This window comes from Gobio gobio (genome assembly GCF_949357685.1).
Source record: "Gobio gobio genome assembly, chromosome: 6".
Classification (NCBI taxonomy): Eukaryota; Metazoa; Chordata; class Actinopteri; order Cypriniformes; family Gobionidae; genus Gobio; species Gobio gobio.
In genome coordinates this window covers 6,925,337-6,939,116 of record NC_137102.1, presented here as the reverse complement: position 1 = coordinate 6,939,116, position 13,780 = coordinate 6,925,337, and the positions used below count along the sequence as shown (strand labels likewise).

Here is a 13,780-nt window from a genome sequence, read left to right as displayed (position 1 = left end):
CACTAGAGACAGACTCCAGAAGGAGCAGAATCTCATTGAGCCCCATGTTAAAATGCCCAACTTTACAGCAGAAAAAAACTGGGACTGCCTGGGACAAATTGTGGTTTTGGTCTATACGGCTAATTTTGCCTTTCATGACGACTGTGAGGGGGGTGAATTTTTTCATAACTCATTCGTTTACATTATATAAAGCCTTAAAGTTCTGAATAATTAAGGGCGTGGCCACTTTGAGTGACAGGTGGATAGCCGTTTGTCTGCTGTCTGTTAGTCATCAGCTCCGCCCACGTCCCACCTCTTTGCCCATTTTCTGTTATCCGGGAGTGATGCGCAATGATGGCAACAAACGACTTTACACTTCAAAACGGCTCTTGAGAATCCTATGGGTGTCGTCATGGACACTACGTCCATATCTTTTTACAGTCTATGGTTTATGTGTGTGTGCTCAAGGACAGAGAACTGTAGTTCTACTCCTAGAGCCTTAAAAAGTAAATCAGTTCAAGTTTACTGGAGTTCAAGGACAGGAAGAGGCGGCCAGCTTGCACCGGCGAGGCCTTGAAAAGGATCTTGGAAACTCTGGGAAAGTTACAACTTGCGTCAATCAAGAAGATTAGAAACAACAGGAGTATAAAGACTAATGAGCTGATTGCCTCTTTGGATATTGATATGTCAGTACCCCGACGCCTAGAAGCCCAGAGCTGACTACACCTTTGACTCAGCGTGTGATTACTGTATTTTATACTTTAATGATGACGTTTTATTTGCCTTTACATTTGTTTATTAGAAGAAGAAAAGTAACCAATTAAAATAAATTGAATTGATTCCAAACACTGCCTACCGAGTCTTGATTTATCACATTTGAACAAAAACATACCACAGAGAAGTCTTCTGACCAAATTGTAAGAAATGCTTATAATTTAGGCCAGACTCTACTTACTTTACCTAACCTGAGAATAATATAAAAAAAAGTTTAAAGGTGTTAAGATCAAAGTTCACACCGTAAAACACACTAGATGAAGAAAGTCTAGAAAACTAGCATTCAAAAAATGACCTTAGTGAAATAAATGTTGTCATATTAACCGCCGTACTCTATTACTGTTCATTACATTTAAACAGTCCTATTGAGCATGATGATCAATATTCCTACATGTGTCTAAAGCCGGGTGCTCACTGTGTCCTTGTCAGACTGTATGAACATGATCCCGCTGTAAGCCATGTCACACTGTGGGATCTAAGTTGTCATTAATGTCCGACTGTATGACAGTCAAGGCGCATTAAAATGGACGCACGCAATCATCAATCAATGGCGTTCGGTGACAGTGAGCTGCATTACACGCAGGGCTGAAGCGGTGGCTACAAAGAAATCTCTAGCGCTCATTTTGGTCATGGTTTTCTGACAGTCGTCGTAGGCGAAGTAACACTGCAGGACTGTCAGAATTTTGTCTGAGGCCAAATTTGATCACAACGGTCATTAATCGGCTGTCGGTGAACATGTCAAACTAACGATCAAAGACTTCAGATTTTAGCCTAGGATCAGAGGAATCTTTCAGGATTTGCAAAATTTGTCTCAGACGGCCAAATCATGGCCAAAATCGCAAAGGGCAGTGGCCCACCAGGACCAGGTTTGCCCATCCCTGGTCTAAAGGGTAGGATCAGGATCAGGATCAGGACCAGGTTTGCCCATCCCTGGTCTAAAGGGTAGGATCAGGATCAGGACCAGGTTTGCCCATCCCTGGTCTAAAGGGTAGGTTCAGGACCAGGTTTGCCCATCCCTGGTCTAAAGGGTAGGATCAGGATCAGGACCAGGTTTGCCCATTCCTTGTCTAAAGGGTAGGATCAGGACAAGGTTTGCACATCCCTGGTCTAAAGGGTAGGATCAGGACCAGGTTTGCCCATCCCTGGTCTAAAGGGTAGGATCAGGACCAGGTTTTCCCATCCCTGGTCTAAAGGGTAGGATCAGGACCAGGTTTGCCCATCCCTGGTCTAAAGGGTAGGATCAGGATCAGGACCAGGTTTGCCCATTCCTTGTCTAAAGGGTAGGATCAGGACAAGGTTTGCACATCCCTGGTCTAAAGGGTAGGATCAGGACCAGGTTTTCCCATCCCTGGTCTAAAGGGTAGGATCAGGACCAGGTTTGCCCATCCCTGGTCTAAAGGGTAGGATCAGGACCAGGTTTGCCCATCCCTGGTCTAAAGGGTAGGATCAGGACCAGGTTAGCCCATCCCTGGTCTAAAGGGTAGGATCAGGACCAGGTTAGCCCATCCCTGGTCTAAAGGGTAGGATCAGGACCAGGTTTGCCCATTCCTGGTCTAAAGGGTAGGATCAGGACCAGGTTTTCCCATCCCTGGTCTAAAGGGTAGGATCAGGACCAGGTTTGCCCATCCCTGGTCTAAAGGGTAGGATCAGGACCAGGTTAGCCCATCCCTGGCCTAAAGGGTAGGACCAGGTTTGCCCATCCCTGGCCTAAAGGGTAGGACCAGGTTTGCCCATCCCTGGTCTAAAGGGTAGGATCAGGACCAGGTTTGCCCATTCCTGGTCTAAAGGGTAGGATCAGGACCAGGTTTTCCCATCCCTGGTCTAAAGGGTAGGATCAGGACCAGGTTTGCCCATCTCTGGTCTAAAGGGTAGGATCAGGACCAGGTTTGCCCATTCCTGGTCTAAAGGGTAGGATCAGGACCAGGTTTTCCCATCCCTGGTCTAAAGGGTAGAATCAGGACCAGGTTTGCCCATCCCTGGTCTAAAGGGTAGGATATTTTATAGGTATTTGTTAGTTTATGTAGGGCAGGCAGGGCTTTTCCCACATTTACACATTCTGTTGCAGATGCATCCAGATGCACTGCATTGTTAAAAAGTTGAATAGCCCTATAAATATCCCTCAATGGTTCATCAGTGTCTGTGATTTAGAAAACAGATACACATTCACACACACACAAAGATATTCATCTTTCATGAGTAATAGCTGCAGCACAACCGGCAGCTTGAATAAAAGAAAATGGGATTCAGAGGAGGCATGAGAGCTTTTCTTAGACTGACTGCATGGATCAGAAACAAAGCTCCTAATCTTGCTATGTAAAATTGTGAGTTTTGTCATAAGCCACTCTTGAAAACACAGAAGCGACTGCTCTAAAGCCCTCATGTAGCAGGAAATGTTCCCAGGACGTCAATCACGGGTTACTCACTATGTGACTAAACGAGTATGACTCACAAGGAGCATTTGCTTTGTGTTTCCTGAGCACCCAGTTTTTATTGTTTGTGACATTTAGGAGAAACGTCATGTTTAACAGCTTCTAAAGCTTTAGAAATTAAACCAACTCACAAAAGAGATCTCCCTGTGGAATCGAGCTTCCAGGCCGGAGACGTTCTTGAAGGTGCTCACATAGAACCCCACCCGACTGCAAAAGAGGAAACAAGAAGAAGAATTAGGTTCCGGCGTCCAACAAGTGCGCAATTTGCTGGAGAAGCATCTGGACAACGTTCAACGAGAGAAACAGATGGACACTGATGATCTGTACAGTTCAGACATTTGAAAAGTTCTTGACAAACAAATGGTATATTTTCTCACTCAAAGAAAACTGAGATGGAGCAAAATAAAGAGTCCTTATTAAACAAAGAATGGGGAAATCATATCTGCAAGTCAATCCTATAAGCTAAAATGCCTCAGTATACAGTACATCAATGTACAGTACATCAATAAGAAACCTAAAACTCTACATAGTACAAACCTAAAGTAAAAAAGCAATTTTTGATGTCTGCACCAAGCGGCAACCTCCCGCAGTTTCTCTTGAAGTCAATACGGAAGTGACTTAAACTGCAATCATTTGACTGGCCACTAGAGACAGACTCCAGAAGGAGCAGAATCTCATTGAGCCCTGTGTTAAAATGCCCTGTGTTAAAGGGGTGGTTGCATGCAATTTCACTTTTTTAACTTTAGTTAGTGTGTAATGTTGCTGCTTGAGCATAAACAGTATCTGCAAAGTTACAGCGCTGAAAGTTCAATGCAAACGGAGATATTGTCTTTTAAAGTAATGCCAGTTTATTGCCTACAAAAACGGCTGGTTTGGACTACAACAAGCTTCTTCCCGGGTTGGTGACATCATAAACACCTGCTATTAACATAAACACTGCCCCCGCGAACACGCAACAAAGTGGGCGAGGCCACGTCGCAGTCATACAAATTTTTTTATAACTAATTCGATTACATTATATAAAGCCTTAAAGTTCTGCATAATTAAGGAAGTGGCCACTTTAATTGACAGGTGGATAGCCGTTTATTTGCTGTCTGTTAGTCATTACGTCAACTCAGCTCCGCCCACGTCCCGCCTCTTTGCCCATTTTCTGTTTTCCGGGAGTGACGCGCTGACAAGATGGCGACGGCCAGCTTGACCCTACTTTACGCTTCAAAACTGCTCTTCAGAATCCTATGGGTGACGTCATGGACACTACGTCCATATTTTCTTACAATCTATGGTCTGCACCAGTTATACGTGTATCTCAGGCATCTTTCTTTCTGGCCCGAGCTGAAATGAGCGTGGCTGGAGGGCCTGGTGCAGAGAGGAAGCTGCCGATTGGATGGATTATGTAACCAGGCTGTTGCTTCAGTGAGTAGACAGACCGTCCCAGCTCAAAACAGCAAACTGCTGACCAGAGCATAATTCACCATAATATGATGACCACATTACGTGTATTATAATCAAAACACTGCCTACAACAACAGACAAAATACTAACCACATTATTTAAAGGGATAGCTCACAAAAATGAAGTTTCTGTCATCATGTAGTTCCAAACCTGTATTACTTACTCTCTTCGGTGTTTCAAATGTTTCTGTCCATATAATGAAAGTCAGTGAGGGTCCAAAATAACATTGTCCCACATTTACTTTCATTGTATGAAGAAAAAAAAATGATTGTCTGTTCCTCGGAAAGAAATACTTTCATTATATAGACAGTCATACAGGTTTGGAATGACACGAGGGTGAGTAAATGATAACAATTTTCATTTTTGGTTGAACTATCCCCAACACATATTACTGCAACACACCGCATATTGCTTAGCACAGCATAGCTATTAATATTTTCAGTCTCAGTCATAAATAGAGTAAATCAATGCATGTACAGTTACAACAATCCATTTGTTCTCTAAATAAACTGATGACTAATTCTAGACATCCTCATCTTTGTGAAAAAGAAGGTGACTCCTGTTGTGTAAACCAGTTATTTATGGCAGGTTACCTCATCTATCATTATCCATCCTGCAATTATCGTCGACATATTCAGCGCATATAATCAACAATAAAAAAATACACTCACACAACACATATATATATAGCTACATAGTTCTTTTAAACATTAACTCCAGCCAGACAATCAATTGCTCTATAGCACAAAAAGCAAGTATTTTTTTGCAACAAGACAAATAGTATTCGATCTACATTGCACTTTTCCAAATTTAGCCCTGATTTCTTCTGCAGAATATTCCATTCTCTTTAAAAGTGACCTTACCTCTTCTACTGCATGTAGCCACTGCGGTGACATGAATGTTCACAGCTAGCATGCTGTGCAACTAATGGATAAATCTAGAAAACTGGGATGTGAATGTGCATTCCAGGAAGTCCTTTGGTCAAATTAAATCAATATTATCGGCCAGAGCCTTGTATTGTCAGGGCACCAGGCTGTAAATATTACAGCCACCCCTCTGAGAGTACAATAATTATACTGGGCATGATACAGGCTTCGCTTATATAAGAGATTGATGGCTATTTATTGAGCTAGTCTTGCATATAATGTTGTACACCAGCTAGTGTTGAATGTGAACAAAGGGTCAAAATGTGACCCACAGAAAAATGTCCAACTAGAACAATGAGACAATTTAAGCTCTTTTCACAGCATATAGACATCAGTAATGAATCCATTCTATCTCTAATCTGGTGGTTTCATCACATCAAATATTTATTAAAGGGATAGTTCACCCAAAAATTTAAATTCTGACATAATTTACTCATCCTCATGTCGTTCCAAACCTGTAAGACTCGGTTTGCTTGATCGGAGAGCTTTCTGTTACGTATCACTTTTGAGCTTCATCAAGAACCAATGAGGTTCATTCTCGTGTTACGCATCACGTTTGAGCTTCATCAAGAACCAATGAGGTTCAGTCTCGTGTTACGCATCACGTTTGAGCTTCATCAAGAACCAATGAGGTTCGTTCTCGTGTTACGCATCACGTTTGAGCTTCATCAAGAACCAATGAGGTTCGTTCTCGTGTTACGCATCACGTTTGAGCTTCATCAAGAACCAATGAGGTTCATTCTCGTGTTACGCATCACGTTTGAGCTTCATCAAGAACCAATGAGGTTCGTTCTCGTGTTACGCATCACATTTGAGCTTCATCAAGAACCAATGAGGTTCATTCTCGTGTTACGCATCACATTTGAGCTTCCTCAAGAACCAATGAGGTTCATTCTCGTGTTACGCATCACGTTTGAGCTTCATCAAGAACCAATGAGGTTCGTTCTCGTGTTACGCATCACGTTTGAGCTTCATCAAGAACCAATGAGGTTCGTTCTCGTGTTACGCATCACGTTTGAGCTTCGGCGAGAACCAATGAGGTTCGTTCTCGTGTTACGCATCATGTTTGAGCTTCATCAAGAACCAATGAGGTTCGTTCTCATGTTACGCATCACATTTGAGCTTCATCAAGAACCAATGAGGTTCATTCTCGTGTTACGCATCACTTTTGAGCTTCATCAAGAACCAATGAGGTTCGTTCTCGTGTTACGCATCACATTTGAGCTTCCTCAAGAACCAATGAGGTTCGTTCTCGTGTTACGCATCACGTTTGAGCTTCATCAAGAACCAATGAGGTTCGTTCTCGTGTTACGCATCACGTTTGAGCTTCAGCGAGAACCAATGAGGTTCGTTCTCGTGTTACGCATCACGTTTGAGCTTCCTCAAGAACCAATGAGGTTCGTTCTCGTGCATCAAGCAGTTACGGTGTAGCTTCTGTTTGTTCACTGATCAATGTTTATATGTGAATAAAAGCCTAAATTCTATTTGTTCATCACATAAAGTGATCGCATCTCTTCAGAAAACCGCTCAATTGATAAGGATTAATTTACAATCTCTTTATGAACATTTTGAAGCGTCAAAGTGGTCGTTGCGTCTTCATCTTTGTGATCCGAAGATGAACGAAAGTCTTACGGGTTTGGAACGACATGAGGGTGAGTAAATGATGACAGAATGTTCCATTTTGGTTGAACTATCCCTTTAATATAAATAAAACAATAAACCATCAAAAAAAATCATGAATGCTCTTCACGTAGTATTAAGTGCAATTATTAAACTCAGATTGCAGTAGCAGTCAGTCTTAAAATGTCTCACCTGTCCCAGAGTGTGGGCAGCTCATCCTGCAGGCCAACATTGAGATCATCAAAAACCCTTTGGGCCTTTTTCAAGTCTTCCTCTGCCTACATGCACACAGATATGGCATATACGTTCAAGCAATAGCTCGGATCACAGTATACCATATTTCAATTACAAATTGTATTCAGAACGTTTCCAAGGCCATGAAGACTGACATACTTTTGATATCTTCTTCTCATTCCTCATGGTTGAAGTCTGCAGGGTCTCAAGATGGTGTCTTGCACTGTCATAGTCAATTAATTTCCTGCTTCTCTTTGCGACACGCATCTGGAGGGAAGAAAAACACTTGCGGTTACTATGGTTACCCTTCAGCTGAATGTGTTTCGCATTTATTTCCAGCACTGTGCTGGCACATGCGTCAGCTTAAACAATATGGCTCATGAAAATAGGAATAATACATTATAACCAATTCAGCATGCGTAAAAGGACATCGGCACCTTGAGATCTGGGAACTGAGTCAAATATGTTTCCAGTGTGTTGATGGTGGAGTCGACCAGCTTCTGATGGAAGTCCTCCCACAGAACATCACAGTTCTGCAGAGGAGACAGGACAGCCATCAGCGAGATTAACCCACAAACATGAGAGATTTAACAGAGCGGTGGATGAGAGAATCTATTGTATAGCCCGCTTTAAACGTTATTGTGCAGCTCCTGTAACACAAACCGATGAGTTTAGGTGTGGGATTTATGATTCAGCAGCAGGGAAATTAAAACCTAATTAGGCTCTTACTCATTCACAGAGGATGCAAATCAGATTCCGACAGTTACATTCACTGTGCCCCCTCGGTGAGGTGTGAGTAAACACAAATGAGCGTCCTTGGGTAAATTAAATTGAAATTTTCTGAGGACAGTGTTGAGTCACAGCCCCACTCCATACTACAAAATTACATATGTCATTATACACTATTAATAACTCCCTTGCTCAACCACATCATCTGTGTGCAGTAGGACAGATGGGATGGTGTGATTTTTTTTTAACTAGTTTTATGAAGCCATCAGTTTGTCACATGAACTTATTTCCTATCCAAGTCGGTATAAAATGATGTTAACACAGGAAACATTCTCTGCTGCTTGTGTACAAGGTGTCAATAAAAACAAAATGCAACCCTGATGTGCGGAAAATTAGCATTATTGCTTGTGTGATTCTAATAAAAAAAAATTAATAAAAATGTATATTGTTATTAATTATAATAAAAACATTATATATATATATATATATATATATATATATATATATATATATATACATCCTGTAAAACACCATAGCATCAGTATGAATTCTGTTTCCTCAAAAAAATTATTTCACAATAAAAGTACATAATCCTAAAATCAAATCAGAAATATAGCACAATAATAATACATTATTATTAATAATATTTAAAATATTATATATAAACGATAACAGCATATCAGTATGAATTCACATTCATTCTGTTTCCTAAAAAAAATATTTAGCAATAAATGTACATAATCCCAAAATAAAACAAAAACAGAAATATAACACAATAATAATAAATGATTATTATTACTATTTAAAGTATAAGATCATAGCATATCAGTATGAATTCACATTCATGTGGTTTTCTCAAAAAAAATATTTTACAACAAATGCACATAATCCAAAAATAGAAATATAGCAATTATAATACAATATTATTATTAATATTCAAAATATATATAAAATATAACCAGTATGATTTCATATTCAAAATTCTATAAAACATATTCTTCAATTTCTCAAATAGCAAAAAGTCCATAACACATTTCTTTTCTCTGAATAACAGTTATACATACCTGCATGCATTAATGCCAGCTATTACATTTGCTGTATGGGAATTTAAACAGCCCAAGGTTTAGCATGACCCCTTCTGAATCCATCTTATAAATTGTGTGTGAAATGCATGTGCATAGGCTGCATTATAGACCTTAACGGCTCAGTGACTTGACCCCATTTTCCTTAAAAGGTGCAGCATTTTAGCTCTGGCTCAGGTACAGGGGACAAATCCCTCAGCTCGAGTGAGACACTGCCAAAACCCTGTCTGTTCTTAAACCCCAAATCTCACCAGAACAGATAAGAATGTTCTAGAGTTGGTGAGAATGATTTTTTTTATCTTCAAATGAACATAATTCTCAGGTTACCGGAGGTCAGGAATTTAATTTTCACCCACTTTCACAACACTTCTTGAGCATATAAAACTGTGAATGGAAATCAACACCAATCCTTGATCTTTAGCAGCTCTTTTGATGATGCATTTCCCACATCTACTTTAATATTTTCCCTATAAAACATTCTTCCCTCTAATTTTGACAATGCTGTGTTCCAGCAGCTATATATAAACATGAAAGGCCCTATTTAAACACTTGCACAATCACATATACAGTAGTTCCGGCTACCTTTCCAATGGTCATAACATCATCCTTGCCGTGCCAGTCAGGCTCATATACTTCATGTAACGACTCTGTCAGGTTCATAGAAGCTTGCTGCATCGCTGCAATCATAACAGAAAGAGAAACAGGTTCAGTATAGAGCAGGCATGCGTATGTACTTTGTGTAATGTGTATTTTGCAATGGTTCACCTTTAACAGCTGCTATGTAGGCCTTCATCTCCCTCTGTAGCCTAGAGCCCTCAAACTATGGATCAGAACACAAAAGAAGTTCAATGCTAATGCTATTTCATGCATTCTGACTTATTTACACGGCTAAAGAGTTGATTCTCATGCTAAACATGGCGTCCAAGTTGGTATTTCTGTGCCAAATACACTCCTTCAGGATTCAAACAAGTTTCAAAAAAGTAAGACACAATAAAGGGCGGAATTGCTTGTATGGACACTTCTCCCGGATTTCTCCCGGATTTCACTTCCTGTGTTTTTGGTTGTAAGGGAAAGATAACCGCAGGCAGTGAGTGAAACTGCATCAGATGTGTGTTTTGTTGGCAATCGGCGTGTAAGTGACATTTTGATACTCGAGTCATTTTATACATTTCATTCCAGTGTGTTACCCTGCTCATTTCATTTTGAGTGTCTTTTGTGACATATTGACAACTTTAGAAATTTATATCACCTGATATGTAGTATTGTCAGTGTGATATTGTGTCAATAGGTGATTTCTAAAATGTGAATTACTTCACATTCTGATATTCATCTATTTTGGACTTTCGATTTCAAATTAAATCCTTTACATTTTGTTACTTTTACGAGAGTTTTATTCTTTCAATAGCTTTAATATTGACATGTTTATCTTGTGTGTGTGTATAGAGTTTAATTCTAAGGAACTTTCCAAAAGAAAATTATTTCATTGTGACTTCAGAGGGGCTACAACATCTGTAGGCTTTAGTTAAAGGGGGGGTGAAATGCTGTTTCATGCATAGTGAGCTTTTCACACTGTTAAAGTCGGCATGAAACGGAAGTTGAGATCGTCTTTTTTTCTCCTTATTGTGACGTATATCCGAGTGAAACGGCTTCTGATATTAGAAAAAATGTAGGACGAGGCTTGATTTCGTCCTTCGGGAATTGATTGGATCATTGGAAGTTGGGCGTTGCTAACAAAATGGAGGCAGATTTGAAGTTTGCGGAGAAAAACTCGATCTATCTCTTAAATAAATGTATTTTCTCTCTAAATCTTTTCTACATATGTTACTGATAGTGGTGCAACGGATCACAAAACTGGGGGAGGAGACTTGCTTTATTTGCTTTCCATTTACTACATGAAAACTTTAGGTGTTAACATAACCTGTATGGTTTATAGGTTAACAAGGAATTTTTGGTGTTAACAAAAATAAAAGAAATAAATAATCATCTGAATAAATCAAATTTGACTAAAAACAACCTGAGACGTGAAAATGGGCCTGAGCTTTTTTTTTTTTTTTTTAAGATTAGGATGTCAACATTCTCAGGGAGAGAGTAGACCTCTCACAATTGTCAGCATTGCAATTCTCTGTGTTGGCTTATACACTATTTTATAGATATCATGTTTAAACGCACTACACTTAAACGTTTTATTGAATTCATTACTTTATATTTATATAGCCCATACCTACTTTAGATGTATAGCCTATATTACGTTGCTCATGCAAGTTGAGATAACAAACATTTTAAATTAAAACTTACGATAGACAAAAACCGACTCTCGTCTTTTCTTTCGTTTTTAAATCTTTTTACAAGAAATCCTGCAGGTCATAAAGAACTTTGTTTTTCCACCTCCAAGAAAGGACAGGTGCTCTCCATTATTGTTTACTTAAAGGCTGTTTTCCTTGCTTTACTCGAGGCAAAAAGCCATGTGTTGACTTTAAAACGGAGTAGACGTTACATTATATGCATCTGTGGTGGAATTACTAGATTTTCGCATCGATACATGTTTGTTTTAATGCGGATGCGCTGTCACTTTAATTCAGCGCCAGCAAATCAAAAAATAGGCTCTGCGGAAACGATCGCAGCACAGCTGTATGGCCACGCGCTCCTGGAGAGGTAGGTGCCATGCTCGATGTATGCGCCACTTTCATACGGCTTTCTCGTGCCACAGTGCCTACATGTTACAGTTTTGTCCACTCCCTTCTTCCGTCATCATTATATTTTACGGGGAAGCCAAAATGTTCCCATACATGCGATTTGAATGATGCGGGAGGCTTTTCAAGTTCTTCTACTTCTCCGCCACTGCTGACTGATTAACATGCCCTGTTCACGTGAACATGTGTTTCTCTGAAACTCAGCATCGAGTTTAAAGGAACGAGATTACGTAAAAAAGCAATATTGGCAGAAAAACTGTCTTTTAGTCTGCGATCGCTAAACAATTCAGATTAATCCACAAGTTTTAAAAAAATGCGCAATAAATCCGCGGGTCACATGCGTGCCGAACCGAGGGCCGTGATCCGTAACTGTGATCCGTTACACCCCTAGTTACTGAGCATATTTCCTCACTTTTCGCTGGTTTATGCTACAGATTTTACTTATTTTAAGCCTTTTATGGCTTTATTTCTGTAAAACTTTTTTCTCAGCTCTCCCTTATTTTTGGGGTTTTTGGTTGTCAGGGCAAGACAACCCTGCACAGCTTCCCAAAGAACCCAGCGTTACTGGGACAGTGGATGGAGTTTGTTTTTCCGGAGCAGCAATGGAGTTGTACAAGTGTTTTTGTTTGTTCCCTGAATTTCGGCGACGATGGTTTATGAACAAGCCCCAGTTCAACTCCGGATTTGTAGCTCATCTAATGCTGAAAGATGGAGCAGTGTGTTGTTAGCTATCGACTCATTCAAATGCGCTACTATTCCATTGTTTTTCTATGTAAACACGCACTAGTCTGACGAGCAAAACCGTTACGCTTGCTACTGCTAACATTAAATCGCATACAATAGTTCATAAACCAAATTATGTCCTCATAAACACAAAAAATGTTGTAAAACTCGCAAGCATGAAAAGCCGCTAAGCAAGTATATAAGTTACAGTACATTGAGACATCCTGCTGTAGTCGTTGCTGCTTCTCCTGTTCAATTTCAGCCTCTAGATCTGATTCTGGATCATATATGTATGGCTAAATCTGATTGATCTCCATGGTTTTTTTAGGATAACGTTTTTTTCCCCTACGTTTAAGGATGTCACAGTTTCCAGACGCTCTCAACGCAATAGCTGCGCGCGCTCGTGATTCTTTAGCTCCGCCCACACAATTCCCCTCCAGCCGCTCGTTTTTTCCGGAAAGACTCTGTACAGCCTATCTTTCTTTTATAAATATAATAAAACTAAAGACTTTTCAGAGATATGAAGGATGCAATACTACTCTATAGGCACTCAAGATTGACATGAGATTGAGTGTTTCACCCCCACTTTAATGAATCTGGAGCGCTACTTAATTACAAGAAAGACAGGTAGGGGGCGCTACACATATAATGTAAAGAAAGTATAGTGAACTAAAGACTCTTGGGAGATATGAAGGATGCAATACTACTCTATAGATCAGTGTTTCCCAACCGGGGTGGTCTGACGAGAGCAGGGGTGCCGTGTAAAAAAGTCAAATTTTTCAAATAATTCTCTCTTTGTAAACTTTGTTCAATGCATGCGAGTGCTGCCATATGTTCGAATAATACCAATCATTTTCGCCGTCATCACCCGGGTGTTTTGCCAGAAGACGCGAATGAGAAGTCGTGCGCGCTGTGAGAAAATGTGTCTCTGTGCACTCATCCGAAAGCTCGCACACGTCTCACAGCGCGCAAATATTGAGTTCTCTTTCAAGTCTTGCTCTTCAACGGACAAACTCACACAAAAAGTATGTCAACATGTCCATCTTGATGAGTATTCTAGCAGACTTAGGGCCCTATTTTAACGATCTGAAACGCAAGTGTCAAAGCGCGAACCGCAAGTAACTTTGTGGGCGGGTCTCGGC

The 13,780-nt window shown here is 40.2% G+C and overlaps 1 protein-coding gene across 4 annotated transcripts in view; it reads right to left on the bottom strand.

Annotated features, from left to right (window-relative positions):
- Positions 1–13,780, bottom strand: part of amph (amphiphysin) — a 61,555-nt gene that overhangs the window by 24,688 nt on the left and 23,087 nt on the right. For all 4 annotated transcript variants that reach the window (XM_079819622.1, XM_079819619.1, XM_079819620.1 and 1 more), the window contains exons 3-8: positions 9,991–10,045; positions 9,808–9,902; positions 7,852–7,947; positions 7,574–7,681; positions 7,373–7,458; positions 3,314–3,389 (exon numbers count right to left, since the gene is read on the bottom strand). In XM_079819622.1, the coding sequence (XP_079675748.1) occupies positions 3,314–3,389; positions 7,373–7,458; positions 7,574–7,681; positions 7,852–7,947; positions 9,808–9,902; positions 9,991–10,045 (516 nt within the window). The remainder of the gene's footprint in view (positions 1–3,313; positions 3,390–7,372; positions 7,459–7,573; positions 7,682–7,851; positions 7,948–9,807; positions 9,903–9,990; positions 10,046–13,780) is intronic.